The 19,194-nt window shown below is 36.2% G+C and overlaps 1 protein-coding gene across 2 annotated transcripts in view; it reads right to left on the reverse strand.

The window, feature by feature from the left end:
• Window positions 1–8,229: 8,229 nt before the first annotated feature.
• Window positions 8,230–19,194, reverse strand: part of LOC306856826 (calcium-activated potassium channel subunit beta-2-like) — a 28,817-nt gene continuing 17,852 nt past the window's right edge. Inside the window, exons 2-6 of one of the 2 annotated variants that reach the window (XM_079396312.1) lie at window positions 15,056–15,172; window positions 13,640–13,810; window positions 11,215–11,410; window positions 9,880–10,160; window positions 8,230–9,794 (exon numbers count right to left, since the gene is read on the reverse strand). In XM_079396312.1, coding sequence (XP_079252438.1) covers window positions 9,710–9,794; window positions 9,880–10,160; window positions 11,215–11,410; window positions 13,640–13,810; window positions 15,056–15,108 — 786 coding nt within the window. In that variant the 5' untranslated portion in view covers window positions 15,109–15,172 and the 3' untranslated portion in view covers window positions 8,230–9,709. Of the gene's footprint in view, window positions 9,795–9,879; window positions 10,161–11,214; window positions 11,411–13,639; window positions 13,814–15,055; window positions 15,173–19,194 lie in introns of both variants that reach the window. The other variant, XM_079396311.1, reaches the window with a different exon arrangement.

Below are 19,194 nucleotides of genomic sequence, written 5' to 3' on the forward strand. Positions count from 1 at the left end.
TGTATTGCTGATGAGCCACCCATTGTTAAGTGTATGCAAACCTACCTACTTGACCTATTTTGGGACAATTGTGAAAATGCAAAAAAAAGGTTTCTGGTAGAGTTTGGTTTAGGTTGCTTATAACTAGCTGTATATAAAAAGTAGAAGTCTATACATTTAGACAGCTAAATATATATGTAAAGTACTCCATAAGTATCCATTTACACTTTCAATCAAAAGTTTGTTTCTGATGCTGATCTTTAAAAAAAAAGTGATCTAAAGGTAAATGCTTAAATTAATGGGTGAGTAAAATATAAAATAACTGTCTAGCATATACTCAATGCTTCAGTTGAAATACAAACATCAGACAGCAGAGGATGCTAAACAACCACAGAGCACTGTGGGATAGATAAACAATACTAGGACAAGAACAAGTGTTACATTGTTCAGGAACACTGCTATTCAAAAGCCCATGTGTACATTTTACTGTAGTCGTATAATCTGTTCATGAGAAAGTCTATCCAGGTGGAAATTCTTTTTTTAATAGTAAAAAAAAGACAAGGCACAAGTGAAAGTCATTTTCATGAATTATTGCCTACATTTGATCATGGGCAGTGTGTGAATTAATCTCTGACTTTTAAGATTGTATGTAAATATTTTAAATTCATGTAAGTTTAATGACATATTCTTTTGAAATTTATCATGAAACATGTACATTTGTGTACTATATATAAATAATACACACTTTTTTGGGTTTGGAGATTTCTGTTTTTTTTTTTTTTTTTTTAATGGCATGTAAGCACTGAAAACACTTTCTTTGTAAAATCTGCAGCTCATCTGTGAGGTTGTTTAACGATGGGCTCATATTACAGGCAGTGACATCTTGGACCCCAGACACACGTGTGCTGTCACCACCACACCGGATACTGCCATCAAGCCTCTAAACAGCCTGAATGACCCAGCCACCGAGAAGCAGAAGCTACACGCTAAGTGGTTCCATCAAATAAGCCAACATATTAAAGAGCAAGGTGCTATTTACATGCCTAAAGGCTCTGAGGAGCTCACTGTGTGTTCATAAGGAAATAAATTATGCCTCTCTCAGTCCTTAAAGGCATAGTTCACCCAAAAATGTCAATTGTTTTGAACTGATATTTTGATATTTTGTATGTTTGATCCCTGAAGTTCACCCTACAGGTTTGCAACTGTATAAAGGGTGAATAAATGTTTACAGAATTCTGGTGAACTATATCTTTTAAAGGGGTCATTGGATGCAAAATTCACTTTACAAGTTGTATGAAGATAAATGTTTGTTGGAAGTGTGTGTACACATCCATCCTATAATGATAAAAATCCACCCAGTGTTTTTTTTTTTTAAATCCATGTTTTAAAATCACATTTGTCAAATCAGGCTGTTCTGAGATTCCTGTCAGAATGATGTAGTTCTGTACAGACCGCTCCCATGATAGTTGATTGACAAGGCCGTCTTCCCTTAGACCTGCCCTGAGTGAGCTGTCATCAGTCCACCATTGTGTCGACTACGGTGCAGGGGAAGACAAGATGTCTCCGATTAAGCGATTGAGTTGCTTTGTTGTTGGATGTAATAATGAATATAGCAGTCGTCATTAACTCCTGACATCTGAGCCGCTGAAGACGCAGAGGATTAACGTTAATTTTGCTTTGAAGTGAATGCGCTGATCCCGATCTGCATAAATATGTTTGCGTGAATCATTCGTGATCCAGCTTCATCTACAGAAGAAGTGAGTATAAGGGTTTTTATGAATCTTTGCAAATCGCCATTCCTAATAATATGCCAATTAGCCAGTTTAGGCTAATAATATGCTAATTAGGCAGAAGTTTAGTATGCTCCATAGATATACCTAGATGCCTCATTATCAACTGTTTCTATGGGCCACGGTACGTAAGCCATCTGCCATTTTTGGAACGGTCTGTGAATCTTTGAGCGCATTGACTGTGTGCGTCTACAGCAAGTTATACGCTTGTATATCTTTGAATATTCATTGATTATTATGGTGAATGTGAGATGGCTGACGCATCAACATATCTGGAGCGGTCGAATATGGAATCTACACATATCTATGGTCTGCTCGTCACTCCACGGAGGAGAGGGGCAGAGTCAGCAGAGCTCCCTAGGATTTAAAGCAACTTTAAAGCATGGCCTAAAAAACGGCATGCTAAATAAACAGAACTGATTTTGACAGGGAAAAGAAGGTGTTTTTTACACTACCATTGAGAAATCTTAACCAAAGTATGTTATAGACTTTTCATTAAGACCCTAAAGAATAATATCAACTAATGTAAAATGGGCATCCGATGACCCCTTTAAAGGTCTCGTGCATTGACTTACAGATTTTCTTTTCTGGATTTGAATGTGAATTTAGATGGCAAACAGGAGCCACCTGTTAAATTTCCTTCATTTTCTATTCAGTAAACTGCGATTATTTTCATTTCAATTCTAATTTCAACTCTACTTTATGTGGGGTGTGAACATTTTAATTCAGATTTCGAAAAAGACCAACACACACAATTTGAGGTGCGCCAGAGTTTATCATTTAGGATTAAGGGTTTGTTCTAAACCATAACCCTAAGTATGAGCAGTAGTGATTAGTAATTACCAGCTTCTTCTTCTACTGCTTCCTCCTTTTGTGTCCTCTGCCCCTCACGAGAAGACCCACAGATGTCCCTTTCTAACAAACAGCACAGCTGTCTGGCCTGAGCACAGGAAGTGTGGAAGTGTGCATCAGGTCAGGACTATGTTCTGTTGCCAGGGGAACAGTAGGATGTGGGGTTTCCTGTTCCCAAGAAAGATAGAGAGACCCTGTTTGTTGTGTTCTGAGGTGAAAGAGGGCAGCTGAAACACCAAGAATAGATTCATTTGCTCTTTGTTGTTTGAATGGCTTCTCTGAATCACACATTACCTTAGATGCTATTGATCTACTGATGTGGTCACGTGGGGGCCATTTATGCCATTATATTGATGATTTTTTATTTTTTTTTTAATGGTCAGCCAGGTAAAAATAGTAAGTCTGATTGCATTGAAAAGCAATAGCACATGTCTGCTCCACTAGCCACATGATTTGTGATAGCATTCATGTCGAGTTACAAGTTCAAGTTGTAATGTATAGGGTTGGGAGCTTGTTCAAATGAAAAGTAGTTTTTTTTTTTTTGTATGTTTTTAACCCTTTAGGCGCCAGGTTTTTTTGGGAAAAATGCTGGATTTTGACATCAAGGTTTCAAAAGCTTGTGGCTTGAAATGGCTTAAAGATAGAGATCTACTGTAAATTAGAAAAATGTTGGGCATGACCGAAAGTTTATGTGGGGTGTAAATATACTCATCTAATTTGCATATTATGACGTCATCAGGGGCGGCCCTCTTGAATTTCATAATATTTAGGAAATAGTAGATATTGAATTGATGTTTGATTTTTTGGTTTGTTTTATTTGTCTTTTTCTCCTCATTCCAAATAATCAGAAAAGAGGAAACCAACAATAAAACAGGAGAAAGTAATAAATTATTACTATACTATATAGTAGTAAAACGCATGTGAACAGTAGCCTACTTTTTGATCAGTTCATCAGTAATATTCAGGAAATAATAGATATTGAATGGATGTTTGAACTTATTTGCATGTTGTTGTTATTTTTTGTCTTTTTATCCTCATTCCAAATGATCAGGAAAAGAGGAAATCAACAGTAAAACAGGAGAAAGTAGTAAATTATTACTATATTACTGTGCCATAGTAAAATACATGTGCCTATGTTTTGATCAGTTGACCAGCTATCTGCCCAATCAGGTATCTAGGTGACAGTTTAGGCTATAGTTCTTGAGAGTATGGTACCTCTCATTGCATAGCACAGCACACAGATCTACCCCCCACTGACTGCACCTGTACTGTCTGCCGGCGGCCCTTGGACCAGAACAAACGACGCAATCTGGCCGATCACCAGAGAGCAACAGCTCTCCTATGGACACTAAGACCACGTCCACCCCTGCCACCCCCATCCCCGTTGGGCAAAGTGTTGAAATGATCACTTGTTTGTGCTTTGTGAACGATCGCGCCTTGCGCAGCTGCACCATTGCGCGGAAAAGATGTACCGGGAGAAGCGCGATCATTAGACGGCCGATCGTCATTTCCAAAAGGCAAATATTCCCCTTCAGAGTCAGAATCGGCGAATGACATTTGCAACACATCCTCACAGTACAATTTTTTATTAGCCATTTGGCGATTTTCTCTCACAAATCTCACAATTTTCTCACACGCTAAACTGAATTGCTTCCGCATCAATGACAGGATAGCTCACTTGCTCTGCTATTTCCTCGAACAATTTTGGTCTAGAATCAAAGTACTACATGTCTGCCATCTACATAGTGGAAGGGAATACAAATGAGATATTACAGCATATTAGGAATAGGAACTACAGTCTGTTTCATGAAGTATGACGTCTTGTCGCAATTTTGCGACTTTGGCGCTTAGAATTAATCATTTTTGTTTAATTTTTAGTTTTCTTTAATATATCAAGTTAAAATAAATGTAAAAAAAATGTTGGTAACTAACTGAAATAAAAAAAAATCTTATTTTATTGCAGTTAATGTTTATTTCTTTCAAGTAACAAAATATTTATTATTGTTTTAATTTCAGTTTCAGTTTGGGATGCATGATTATATGGATATTATAAATATTTGAGATGCATTTTTAATTCATCAATATCTGACAATTTAATTGTAAATGCTCCTTTCGCTTATCAATGTTTTGATGCTTAAATTTACTTTTTTTTATGATTTTAGTTTTCAATTTTTGATGTTTAATTTATTCAAACAAAATCATATGAAATTGGGCATTTTAGTGTTGTATCAATTAGAATTATAATATTGGTGCATCATCCCTAATTATGATAAATTGATAAATAATTTTGATGATGTCTACAAAAACAACGTGCTACCAAAAAGTGACAATTAGCTACATACCACAAAGTATGCATTTATAAAGTAGGTAAAACAGTATGATTTTATACTTGTATATACAGGCCCTTAAAATAACAGCTAATGTTTAGTTGATGTTGTATAATATGGAAATGTTTGACAGGAGGCTTTAAAACAATGTCATCTTCAAAACAGCCAATGACCCAGTGAACTTCATCTCCATATCCCATCATTTTGACTGGCAGTTACTCTGGAGTTATGAGCAATAGCTCATTTCACAGAGCCAATAAAATTCTTCACCAGACAGATCCCATCAGCCTGGGCCAGGGACCAATAGTGTGTCACTGCAAACCAAATCAGACAAAGCACAAAAATTACTCAGTCATCCTCTGGGTCTAACAATACTGGCTTATTTGTCTCCAGCGTTCTCTTATATGCTGTTTTCAAGGACACGGATAATAGACGTCATGATGAAGTTCAATTGCATCTTTGTTCTCTTGCTATAACAATTAAATCTATTTAAAAGGAAAAACCCTCCTTTGGTGGGTAAACAACATTAGTGGGGTCTATTTATGAGGATGGCATTAGCGAGGGTTGGAAGTGTGTGTGTGTGTGTGTGTGTTAGTGTTTGTGTGTGTGTAGGGGGGTCACAGAGGGATGTGGACTGATTCATTTCAGACTGAGTCTGATTCGTCACAGCCTGTCACCTGATTGCACTTTAAAAATGTGCTCCTCTCGAGAAGCCAATCCAATGCTATTCAATTCAAATTCATCTCGCCAAGGACAGACAAATCAGTTCCTCCGCTGCTCCTTGTGCTGATTAGAAACTCGCACAAGATGACCAGGAGACTGTAGGCTAATAATCTAACAAGATACAAGGGTATTGGCAGTTTCTATTGTAAATCTTAATATGCTTTAATACTTATATGACACAAAACACATTTTATTCACCATTTGAGATGACAAAGAGAATGAGTTGTACTAATCAACATAAACTTAGCCATCAACAATGCTGGACATAAAAACAAATCTCTTTTGAGGCTGAAGTCATAACACCAGCTTGTATATAAATGAATATCCGAATGTCTGTTCATTTTGACACATGTGACCCTGGAGCACAAAACCAGTCTTAAGTCCCTGGGGTATATTTGTAGCAATAGCCAAAAATACACTGTATGGGTCAAAATGATCCATTTTTATCCACTTTTATGCCAAAAATCATTAAGATATTACGTAAAGATCATGTTCCATGAAGATATTATGTAAATTTCCTACCATAAATATATTAAAACTTAATTCTTGATTAGTAATATGCATTGCTAACAACTTCATTTGGACAACTTTAAAGGCGATTTTCTCAGTATTTAGATTTTTTATTTTTTTTTGCATCCTCAGATTCCAGATTTTCAAATAGTTGTATCTCTGCCAAATATTGTACGATCCCAACAAACCATACATCATTGGAAAGCTTATTTATTCAGCTTTCAGAGGATGCATACATCTCAGTTTCGAGAAATTGACACTTATGACTGGTTTTGTGGTCCAGGTTCACAAATGTGTTATGTTGTCGTCTTTGGACAATGTATTTATTGCTCCTAAAAACTGGGGCGAGTAGGACCGTAACACTAGGGCAAGTTGTTATGGAAGCCCTCAACATTTTACCTTGCAATTCTGACTTTTTTTCTCAGAACTGTGAGATATAAACTGGCAGTTCTGACAGTTTTTTTTTTTTTTTTTTTTTTTTTTTCAGAATTGCATGATATAAACTCGCAATTGCATGTTATTAAGTCAAAAATGTCAGTTATGACTTGCAATTCTGAGAACATATCAGTCTTTATTCTCCTCAGAACTGGACTTTATAACTCACAATTGCGAGTTTATATCCCTCAATTCTGACTTTGTGTCATATAGTCACAAAAGTACTTTATTTCTTACAATTCTGACTTTATGACTTGCAATTGTGGGAAGAAAAAAAAAAAAGAGATGTGAGATAAAATATTCAGTGGCAGAAATGTGCTTCCATAAGTATTTACTCCAGAAAATACTTATTTAAATACTGAAAATGTTCTTCATCTTATAGGTTTTTCAGAAAAATATTATAAAAAGCTCACTTCATGAAACAGGAGAAAATTAAATAGCAACATACAAAAATTTCAAACTGCTGTTTTGCCAAAAAATCGCTTTCTATAAATATGCTGTTTATAACTTTATAACACTTGTATAATACTTGCCCCAATCAAACATTTTTGTTTAGGTGTATTATATCTTGCCTCAATGTATAGTTTTTATCATTCACTTGTTCAACAACTATAAAAAATGTCCCATTTTAGTTTGTATGACAAAAATATATATATTAAACCTATTTTTGGCGTGTTTTTGAAGCCAACATACAAAATCACTGCTACAGAATACAGCTATTTGTGAAATTGAATTTAGCCTTTGTGGCAACTAGCCCCAGTATCCCCTATTCAAAGAATAATGTCAGATGATACATATGTTGGAGGACTGCTACTGAATTTATTAAGTCACTGTAGATGATGTCTAAAAAAAATTGAGGCACTGTTGTTTCTCTCTGCAAAACCTTATGAATCAATCAATCCACCTTCAGGGTTTGTTTTGCGAGTGAGAAATTATATCCATATATCAACAACTGACAATACAAGATTCCTGGTTAATAGGTAACAAAACGAAATCACTCTACAAAAAAAAAAAACAACAAAAATACAGAATGCAGAACTTAACTGAAATTACAGTATACATGATTGAATAGCAGTGTTCCTGAAATTCTGTTCTATTCTACTGTGTTGTGTCTAGCTGGTTTAGAAGATTTTCTTTGTGAATTTTGCATTACTATTGCGACCCACCTTTTAGAACAGACTTGACTTTGTGTATATGATACCTTACAATGCTAAGTAGCTAGAAAACACACTAGATTTCGTTACACAGCTTTTGGGTCTGCTACAATGGTGCACTACTAGGATTCGACTGGTTTTTATCTGTAAAAAAAACAAAAAACAGTTGAAAATTCTGTCATTCTTACCGTCAAGTTGTTCCAAACCTGCATGATTGCCCCCCCCCCCCCCCCCCCCCCCCCCCCCCCCCCGTGGAACACAAACAAAGATATTTTGAAAAATGTCTGTACAATAAAAGTCAATGGAGTCAAATGTTGTTTAGACCCTGATGTTCTTTAAAATATCACTTTACATTAAAGCTGCAGTCCGTAAGTTTTGCCTCTTTGTCGCCATCTCTGTTTGAAAACCTGCAATTGCAGCTGTGTGCGGAATTAGCTTCCTTTCGGAATTTTTTTCTTTCCTAGACTCTAATGTTTTGAGGAGTATGTGTGGCAGTCAGTCACCGCACCGTGTTGATATTTACTGTTCTTCGCAATCACAGATTCTAACCTACGTCTTTGAATATATGACCCAAATCAGAATTTTCACCGTATATTGTCATCTGAATAAGTAACAAGTCTGCCACGTTTGTTCTGACCAACTGAGGAAAAAAGCATTACCATAAATCAGTTTTGGTTTAATCTAAAGATTGGTTAGCTCATATCACATCAAACCGTGAAAAATATTATTATTGTTATACTTTATTTTCAAATTATTGATGTTAACAACATCAGTATTGTGTGACTATGAGTATAGTGTGTATTAGCATGTAGATTTCAATTTCTGTACAGTACAATATCTAATTGTCATGCCTACCCGTACCACTTCTATTTAGAAAACATTGTTATAAGCTAAAGTATTGCGATAGTTTTGAACACTGGCTGGTTATGTACTTGCTCAAATATTTATATTTATATATTTACCAAAAAAAGTTACAGACTGCAGCTTTAAGGTCTCATTTGTTAACATTAGTTGCAATAGTTAACATTAAATATGAGAAATATATATATTTTTTTATATTAGTTGATAAAATTAATACAATTATCCATTGCTTATGTTTGTTTGTTCATAGTGGATTAAAGGGAGTTCACCCAAAAATGAAAATTATCCCTTGATTTTCATTTTTGTGTGAGCTATGCCTTTATCTAATGTGAACAGATACAGCTTTTGTTTTAAACATATACTTGTAAATGCTGTAGAAATTGTGTCCTTTGTTAGAGCAGTTCATGTAAACTTATTTAGCTAATGTTAACAAATGAAACCATATTGTAAAGTGTTAGGAAAATAATTTTTATCTTCCATAGAAGAAATTAAGTCATACAGGTTGGACATGAGGGTGAATAAATTGACAGCATTTCCTTTTTTGGGGGGGTGATCTATCCCCTTAGAAAATACAGTATAGTCACAATCAACATATGACCTTTGGCTTTGAAGAGGTCCACAGGTGTTTGTCAAAGAGCCATGAATGACAGCAGTCACCACTGATGGCAATAGCATATACATGCTACTTTTAATTTCTGCGATTGCATAAGCGTCAGCTGGTCAAGACATATCGCTACACAGTGGCATCTTCTTGGAATGGAGTCCCCGATCTGCTGGTCAGAAAGTGTAATTGACACCCCACAACATGTCCGCGTATGTTGACCCTTGAGTTTCAGGATTGAACTTGACCCAGTTTTATTGTAAGAAGGCCCAACTACGACCACTAGAAGCTCTATTGAGTCAATGGTACAGGAAGTTCTCATTCACAACATTACTTCAGCCTTGTCAACACAACCTGGCAGATTAACAAGGCTGATGGAGCATCAGAGGAAGGCCACAAGAGTGGAAACACTTTGTCGCTATATGCTGAGGTGTAGAAAACAGGTCCGTTGACAGTATCGTATGCGGAAACCTCTATTCAAACCCCATCCTGGATGCCACCGTTAAACTTCCGAGTGCAGATCCTGGTGTGAGAAGCTCCTGTTAGGGAATAGAGCCCCATCCTGCAAGGAACACAGCGATTAAATCTTGCTCAAAAGCATCAGTCTCTCTGGTCTGAGGTATCTGTCTGTACACCATCAGTCTCACCTTTTAATGCGGCTGATCTGCTCGCACAGGAAAGACAGGTACTGAGTGAGCTTCACCATGGCGATGATGAGTGTGCCCCCCACCAGCGTGCACGTGGGCCAGAGGAGCGAGCTAATGATGGCCCCGCGGCCGTAGAGACGTGTCAGGAGGACGCTGTCCTGCTGCTCCGAGGGGTCATAGTAACACAGAACCTGCTGTTGCGTCTTCAGTCGCTCTGAGATGTTCATCACAATGCGGTGCATCAGCGTGTGATCCTTGCGGCACTTTGGGATGTAAAAACACTGCAGGGAAAGAAGGAAGTGCAGTTACTAGAAAGGAATTCAGTTCAGTTTGTGTACTGCACTGCATTGTGGTCATTTATCATGTTTAGAAACATACTTTAATGTCATCATATAGGGACAAATTGTGAATTGGTAATTTTAGATAATTACATTAATTAAAATTACATTAATGGGTGATTAGTAAGTGTCACTAGTTTGTCCATATATAAGCAAAGAGACAAGCCAGGATTGATGTCCTAAAGCACTTTTCTTGGTTGTTTTTGCTTCCGTAAATATTTGCTCATAAAGGTCACAAGCACTTCTGAGCCCTGATGAAATTTATATGCGCTTGCTCATATCATCTTACTTTTTGCCAATTTAATTGTAATCTCTCTCTCTCAAAAAAAAAGGAAAATAATACTTGATTTTTTTCAGCAGCACCTTCAAATATGTGGATTTTTATTTTATTTGTTTATATATTTTTTTGACAGTAAATAAATTATTCAAAAATGCATTAAACATGTAATATACATACATCAAATTAATTCAAATCATTATTTTTTTTTGTTATCAAAGTTTTATATTTTTGGAAGAATTCGGGGAAATATTGCAATTGTCTCATAATGAAGGAAAAAGACTCAAAATATTAGTTTTTTCATTATTGAACTTCATTGTTATTATATAAATATTAAGTACATTAGCATAATACTTATTTTAAAACTTTTTTTGAAAATAATGATTGAGGTCATTGAGATGTCTACTCACGTGTTGTCAGTTTGTAAGGAAAACATGTTGATTGATGGTTTTTACATTGCTACACATTTTTAGAAACATGCAAACAATACCAATACCCCAGAATATTTTGTTGTTTAATGTGGTAATTTATCTAAATAATCTGGTTTGTTTCAGGTTGAAATCTACTTTTACTACATTTAACAGAATCAACCTGATTGGTTTACATCAACAAAAATAATTGAACTCTAATCAGAAGCTTTAAAATAACAAGTGTGAACTGCTATTTACAGGTAATGTGATATATCCCTATAGTTAATGCATATGGTTAGGTGTGGTGTACCTCAGGGTGGGCCTCATGGGCCTCCTCATTGTATGACAGCCGCAGAACTTTGCCGGTGAAGTTCAGACAGACGTATACCTGAAGGCAGGGAAACCTGGAGCTCTTCCTGCACTCTGAGCCGCAACTGTAGCTGCAATTAATCTCAGCAACTATACTAGAGTTTAGCACTGTACAGTTTGACTCCTCTGTCCAAACGCTGAGAGAAAAGAAATGGGCAGAGAAATAGAAAAAAAGTTAAGAAATCATTTATAATGGCGTTAAATGCATTTGTCATACAAGATGAAGTGAGTTAAGTGGTTAACATGCTGCTGGAGAACTTCCTACAGTTTCAAATTTGCAGGTGCCTTAATATTGATTAGGTTCAGGTGTGTTTGACTAAAGCTGAAATGAAACCCTGCAGGGAGGTAGATCTAGAGGAGCAGGACTGAGACTTAATGTGAACCTTAACCTGTGGAGAAGTCAAATTACTTGCTAATGAGTTCCTCTAAGCGTGTTGTTGAAGGGCGTATATTGGAGGTAGATTGAGCATCAAAGTTGGCAATATTTACTTTTTTTAATGCACATTATTCCAAAAAACAACTTAATCATAATCTTATTTTATGAAAATTGCTCCACATCTAAAACAACTTTCCCTTTTCGCTGACATCATCAGTTTCTCTCACTATTTATACTGCTCTCTAGCCCATAAAGGCCACTTTTCATCATTTTAATAAGTTCTTAAGGAATGAAATCTTTTTGCCATGAATATGCCGCTTTACTTGAAAATGCATCAAATGACAGAAGTAAATTTTAATATGTATTTCAGTATAAATGTAATTTCATATTTTGCAGATTATGAGTGCTTGGCTTCATTTTCCTAGTTTGGTGCTAGCATCCTCACTGAATTTGCCCCTTTCCACCCAAAGACTTATTTTCCCTTTGACTATAGGTGAGCTTGAACTTTACACTCGTCAAGAAATGTACACCTCAACTTTGAGCTCTTAACAAATAAGTGCACTCAGACCTAGATTAATCTTTGGTCATTGTTTCTATTAGCATTTTAGTGCTTATGCAAATTTTTCTTAGTTATAAACAGGTAATTTGCTGAGATAAGGGATAAACACCAAAAACCAATATGTCGAGAAACAGAAGCCAATAATATTTGCTAATATTCTTCTAGACATAACAGCTCATTATAGACGTCCCATTGTAACTTGCAACAAATTATATAATCAAAGCTGCTTTTATTTTTAGCCGTCAGACACACTAAATACAATATTTGTACATCAGGGTCACCCTCCATATTAGGGTACACATTGTTGATTTTGGACCTCTGTTGTGGCGGCCGATTACATGTTACTGTTTGTGTTTGTGCCAGGCCTCCTGTCTCCTACTCTGAATAACAGACCTTGTGTTCTTTGGCTATTCCAAAGGCTCAGCTGCCTCTTTAATTGCCTTTGACTACAGTGTATGCCAGCTCTTATCTGTGTGCAATCTGTGGTGGGTCAGTGGTATTTGGAAGAGCTCTACAGAACTCAATTTGGCTCCTATGTTGGAATGTTCGCTAATCTGCGTGTTACGGTCATAAAAGGGATGGAATCTGCAAATGTTTGGTGCATTGTGTACAATATAATTCGTTTTTTACACTGAGTGATCATGTTTATGGGCATTTCATATAAGCAGAAGCGGAGAACAATATGAAAACTGCAATTCTGTTTAGAATGAAACCTTCACAGACTGTGGTGAAGAATTTACACAGAAATGAACATCTATCTATCTATCTATCTATCTATCTATCTATCTATCTATCTATCTATCTATCTATCTATCTATCTATCTATCTATCTATCTATCTATCTATCTATCTATCTATCTTCCATTTTTTAATGGTGTTTCTTTGATTTTTTTTTTTTAATTTTGAGCGAATTATAATGCAAAAATAATATTCGCTCTATAGAAGGTTAGTTTACTTCTGCTTTCCAAACTTGCAAGCATATACATTTGTTTCTTCAATTTAGAGGTATTTAAAGGTAAAGCTTTGCGAAATTATGCTACATAAAATATATCTGCATGAAACTCTCTGTAGTATTTCCTTGATTACCGCTGTAAACAAAGCAGCAGTGTGCTTTTAAACACTACATAAATATGCATAAACATGAAGGTAGAATGAAAAAAAAAATACCATCTCAACTTTTCTGAAGACAGTCAGTTCCCCTCATATAAACTCCCAGCCCCAATTTAGTATTTAGGACTTTTTTCCAATATTTTGTGCTTTGTGAACAGTGAGTTTGCTCTGCCTGCTACAGTATTTTCTCCTCTTTGTGTTTGTCTTACTATTCAATTCAGCATTTGAATGCGGAGAAATGACTGAATGCCCCTTTAATTCTGTGCTTTCAGTGTATTTTTCTGCAGTTCTGTTCTTGAGAAGGTTTCTGGGCATTTTTACCTGTTTGAGTAAGAGCGCACCATTGTGATGCCTAACACAAAGTACATCATGGCAGAGAAAAGGATCATGCTGAGGCCTAAGAGAATGGCTCTGTCCTCTCCAGCCTTCAGCGCTGTGACCGTCCTTCTCTTCTCCAAAACATCATACTCACGAATCTTCTGATAAAAGGTCCTGCTTGAGTTACATAAGTCACAAGACACACAAAGGGGGGAAAACGTAGATTAATGAAGGCATGGTGTGTGCCAAAACTAACACAACAAGATATTGCTTCAAGAATCATTTCACCAGTCCTTATCACATAAAGAAACGGTTGAGGCCAAGAATTATGTTTAGTTCAGAACTCCAGTGACACACAGATACCTGCCACTGTCCTACTATCTATGCATAGTTAGTTCCTTTCCAAATATTTAGCTTATGATTCTTTAATCATGTTTTGACAGCAGGTCATATTACTTTTGAAGATTATGCATGGATGTGAAGGCAAGCTGTCTAACCTGTCTATCTTTATCAGTGACCTTTTGATAATTACTGAATACAGTGGTCAAAAGCATTACAAACTCACAACCCACTTCCTGTGATTAGTTTAGGTCAGAATCCAAGATTAGTTTGATCATTAAAATTACATTCTCTGATACTGCTAAATCAGTGTAAAACAGCAGTTATACGTAAAACTGCTAATAATAGTGAGTGAATTTCCATGCATTAAATAAACTGTGATGCATCAGTTCTAGAATGATGAGTCATTTTTATTCAGAAGCTGCATATTTTCTAGGGATGCAAATGTTGGCTGATTCAAGTTTTCATTTTGAAATAAAATTCAAAATAGTTGTAAATGCATTGCCACTTTCATATATTTCCTTCAAACAAGTTAATTTCCTATATTTTTTCATTACTTTTGAGCCATTCAATATTCACTTCAAGCTCATTTTTAAATGCATTCATGATTTAATAACTTTTTTAAATGAATAAATGCATTTTTTATTTTTATTATATTTTTATAATATTTATATTTTATAATTGGACTTTCAATTTATAATTATTTTTGGTAGCACTTTATGTTAAAGTGTCCTTGTTATGCATCATGGTACATGCACTTACTATTATAATAACAATAAATTATGCATAATTACATGCAAGTAACCATAAACAAAATCCTAACCCTAACTATATAGTACATGTAGTTAATTAACATTACTCAGTACTTAAATGTGTAATTACATTGTAACAAGAACACCTTAAAATAAAGTGTATCCCTTTTTTACAATGATCTTTATTACCATATTATCACTATGTGCTTAAAATCAACATGAAATCAAACATGCAACCTCCTTACAGAGATCCTAGAAAATTATAGTTTACCATGCTGTCACAGGTGGTTCAGTTAGTTAGTTAGTTAGTTGAGTCATTGTACTTTACCTTCTCTCACTTCCTGATCCTTGAGCTCCTTTGCTTCCAGCCCACAGAAACATTCTCCCAGCTATTCCAGTGTGTGCAGCTCTCTCTGAAGCACTCAAAAAAGACTGCTGGGATGACCTGACAAGAAAAAAACACACTTAGTCGACCATGTGCTTCCGTCCGCACAGGTTCGTCTACATACTGCTTCCAGTGCAAAAAGGTGGATGTCTTTTTTTACATATCAACTGAAACTAACAGCCTTCAAAAAAAGGTGAAATTTTACAACCACAATATTAAACAAGTGACTTCATCATTGTGGACAAACATAGTAAGTCCAAAAAGAGAATCCATCAGTCTTCAAATAGAGAAAAAAAAAAGTTTCTATAATCCTCAGCAGCGAACAAAGTCCGTCTCATGTGGTTGAACCCGATTCTCGATAAATAAAACTCACTCCGGGCATTGAACTAAGCATCTGGTCCTTAATTTCCTGCCTGTTGGTTTGGTATTGACTATTCATGGACTGACGAGTGGCAGGGTGGAAAGTAATAATGAGAGTAGTAAGCAAGGAGAGGAGGACCATTCACGACATTGATCCCTTCCTCCAGCCCCGGCGGAGAGAATGAGAGAGGAAAGAGACAGGGAGTGCTGCTCAAAGCCTCCTCCTCCCCTGCACCCTGTTGCTGATTGGTGTTGATGGAGAGTCCTGTAGCATCAAGGTGACACAGGTTTTTTGGGCCACTCGCTTGCGAATTACTGACTGCACACTGCTGCCCTCAGATTCTGTCCAGTCCAGGCTCATCACCCAGCTTGTTTTTTCACAGAGTCTATCATGTGTTTAAATGTAAATCTGATGTAAAGAGCTGAGCCTGTGATATTTGAAAACCTCAAATTATAATCAAACATTTTGTGGGATAGTGTGCTAGACATATATATACACAGTGCCCTCCAAAAGTATTGGAACAGTAAAGACAAAATTGCTCTGTTGGCTGTGGAGTCAAGACATTTACAAATATGACTAAAAGATGAACATGAGACAAAACTACAGAATGTCACATTTTATTATTGGGTGATTCAACTCATAGATGTTTTACCAGCTAAGAAGTTCACTAATTTTAGAGTTTCATCCCTCTATCTGATGAGAGCATAAGTATGGGAACAGTTGCCTCACAGGTCTTCCTAAGTGATCAGCTGTGTCCTGTTGCATTAATTCTTCAGATATTAAAAGCAGGGAATGTGTCTGACTTTGAGAGAAAAGCAAGCAATTTGGATGCTAAAAGAAAAGAGGAAGTCAATTAGAGCTATAGCAAAAACAAAGGGCATGGAGAAATCAAGAGTTTGGAAACCACCAGCGACACCAGCTACCAACAACGACCTGATCGGCTGAGAAAACAACAGTAGTTGATGACAGACAAATCATAAAAGCTGTGAAAATGAATCCTAAAAGACGTGTCTGTAAAATCACCAACAACTTCCAGAAAGCTGGGTGATGCTCTGACAATCTACTGTCCTCAGGAGACTTTGACACAGAATTACAGATGCTACACAGCAAGATGCAAACCTCTGACCAGCTCCAAAAATAGAAATGCAAGATTAGAGTTTGCAAAAAAGCACAAAGGTGAGCCAGAAGAGTTTTGGAACTGTGTTTATGGACCGATGAGACAAAGATGAACCTTTATCTAAGTGATGGGAAAGCAAAAATGTGGAGAAAAAGGCAAATGCAAATGATCCCAAGCATACAGCCTCATCTGTAAAGCATGGTGGAGGTGGTGTCGTGGCATAGGCATGCATGGCTGCCTCTGGAACAGGCCCTCTCAACTTTACTGATGACTTAATGTATGATGAACAATTAAAAACAACACAAAAACGGGTCACTGAGCACAAAACAAAGCTTCTGCTATGGCCATTCCAGTCCTCTGACCTGAACCCTGTAGAAAATGATTGAGGGGAACTGAAGAGAAGAAGCACCGTCATGGAGCTGTGCATCTGAAGGATCTGGAGTGATTCTGGATCAAAAGGATTAACAATGCAGATTTATTTCCACAGCCTTCTTTGATCATATTTAGGGTACCAACAATTCTGACCACATGTGTAAATATATGAAAAGTTTATTTGTAAAAACAGATAACTCAGATATTTTTTTTTATGTTCAGAAATCACGTTTTTTATTATGTTAATCATGTTTATGTGTTTGTTATTTTATTTTATCTAATCAAAATAACCCAACTGCAGTTTGACTGAGATTAATTGGAATGCATAATGAAAAAACATGATTTATGAAAATTGTTAAAAACTGAGTTATCTGTTTTTGGAAATGAACTCTTCATATATGTATATATATATATATATATATATATATATATATATATATATATATATACACACACACACACACACACACACACACATACTTTTTTCTTTCATATGCGCAGCAAATCTGCTTTATTATATAATTTCTTATTTAATATTTTCTTATATCATTATTATTATATATTACAGATTATATATAATATTTTTTATTATATATTTATTTTTATATAGCTTGAGAGTACAAGGTCACTAACGGTCTTCGTCTAGCTTTTTGACGATCCTTTTGGACGAACTATACCTCATTTGTGCAAAAGTGAATAATATATTCCTGCAACACAACATAACTCCTCGTTCAGGTTCTTGTTCTGTCCAGACTTGACTATTGCAATGCTCTCTTGACAGGTCTTCCAGCCAATTCCATCAAACCTCTACAATTAATCCAAAATGCCGCTGCAAGATTAATCTTTAATGAGCCGAAAAGAATGCACGTCACACCTCTGTTCATCAATTTGCACTGGCTACCAATAGCTGCTCGTATTAAATTCAAGGCATAAATATTTGCCTACAGAACCACCACTGGCTCTGCACCCCTTTACCTAAATTCATTACTTCAGACTTATGTGCCCTCTAGAAGCTTGTGTTCTGCAAGTGAACGACGCATTATTGTGCCATCCCAAAGAGGCACAAAATCACTTTCACAGACTTTTTCATTAACTGTTCCCTCCTGGTGGAATGACCTGCCCAACTCAATCCGAGCAGCCGAATCCTTACCCAGCTTCAAGAAATGGCTAAAAACATATCTCTTCCATCTTTATTTGACCCTCTAACTCTAGCACTCTCTATTCTAATTTTATTTTATCTATCTGTCTTCTTTTTATTTAAAAAAAAACACACACGCCCATTTGACCCTGTATCAATTGCATATTTATTCTCTGACTGCTAGCTTTTCTTGTAAAACTAACACTAGCTTTCTTTTATCTATTCTATCTACTTGTTTCTTATAACAAAAAACAACAACAACAATAACAAAAAAAAAAAACACTAGGTTTCTTTTTTCTGTATTCTATCTACTTGTTTTCCTTAAAAAAAAAAAAAAAAATCTTTCTATGTGTACTGTGTTAGGCTAACCATGACTTGTAATAGCACTTGCATGTTATTGCTCTTTTGTTGGTTTTGATTGATTCTAATGTCATCATTTGTAAGTCGCTTTGGAAAAAAGCGTCTGCTAAATGACTATATGTAATGTACTGTAAATGTAATGTAATATTCCTGCATCAACAACAGATTTTTCCTAGTGGCTTGTGTTTCACCCTTAAAACTATTCTTCTACTTGTACTAGCTTAATACTGTCACGAATCTGGTCTATGAACTTCCGTTTACTCACCACCAGAGGTCACTCCTCCATCACATTGACCTTCACACCACACACACTGTCACATTTTACCCTGCACTGCATTTCCCATCATTCATTGAACTAAGTACACACAGCTGTCTCAACCACATGCTCACACCTGAGAACCATCTCACAATCACACACCCTTTATAAACCATGGACTTCTTTTCATAGATCACCGTGTATTGTTCTGTGTACAGCACTCCCCTAGTGTTAGCTGCCTTACTGAGCCATTCTGTGTTTTCTGTTCAGTTCCTGTATTGTTCTGTGTTTATTACTCTCCTAGTTTTAGCTGCGATACAGAACCTGTTTCTTGTTTTCTAGTCTGTGTTTACCCTTGTGTCGCCATTTGGATTCTGTTTGTACTTTATCTGGACTATCGCTCATGTTCCTGGATTACCCCTGTTGTCAAGACCTCTGGATTATGTTCGCCAATCAAAGACCCATGCTTGCCCTTTGG

The sequence above is a fragment of the Barbus barbus genome (genome assembly GCF_936440315.1).
Source record: "Barbus barbus genome assembly, chromosome: 37".
Taxonomy (NCBI): Eukaryota; Metazoa; Chordata; class Actinopteri; order Cypriniformes; family Cyprinidae; genus Barbus; species Barbus barbus.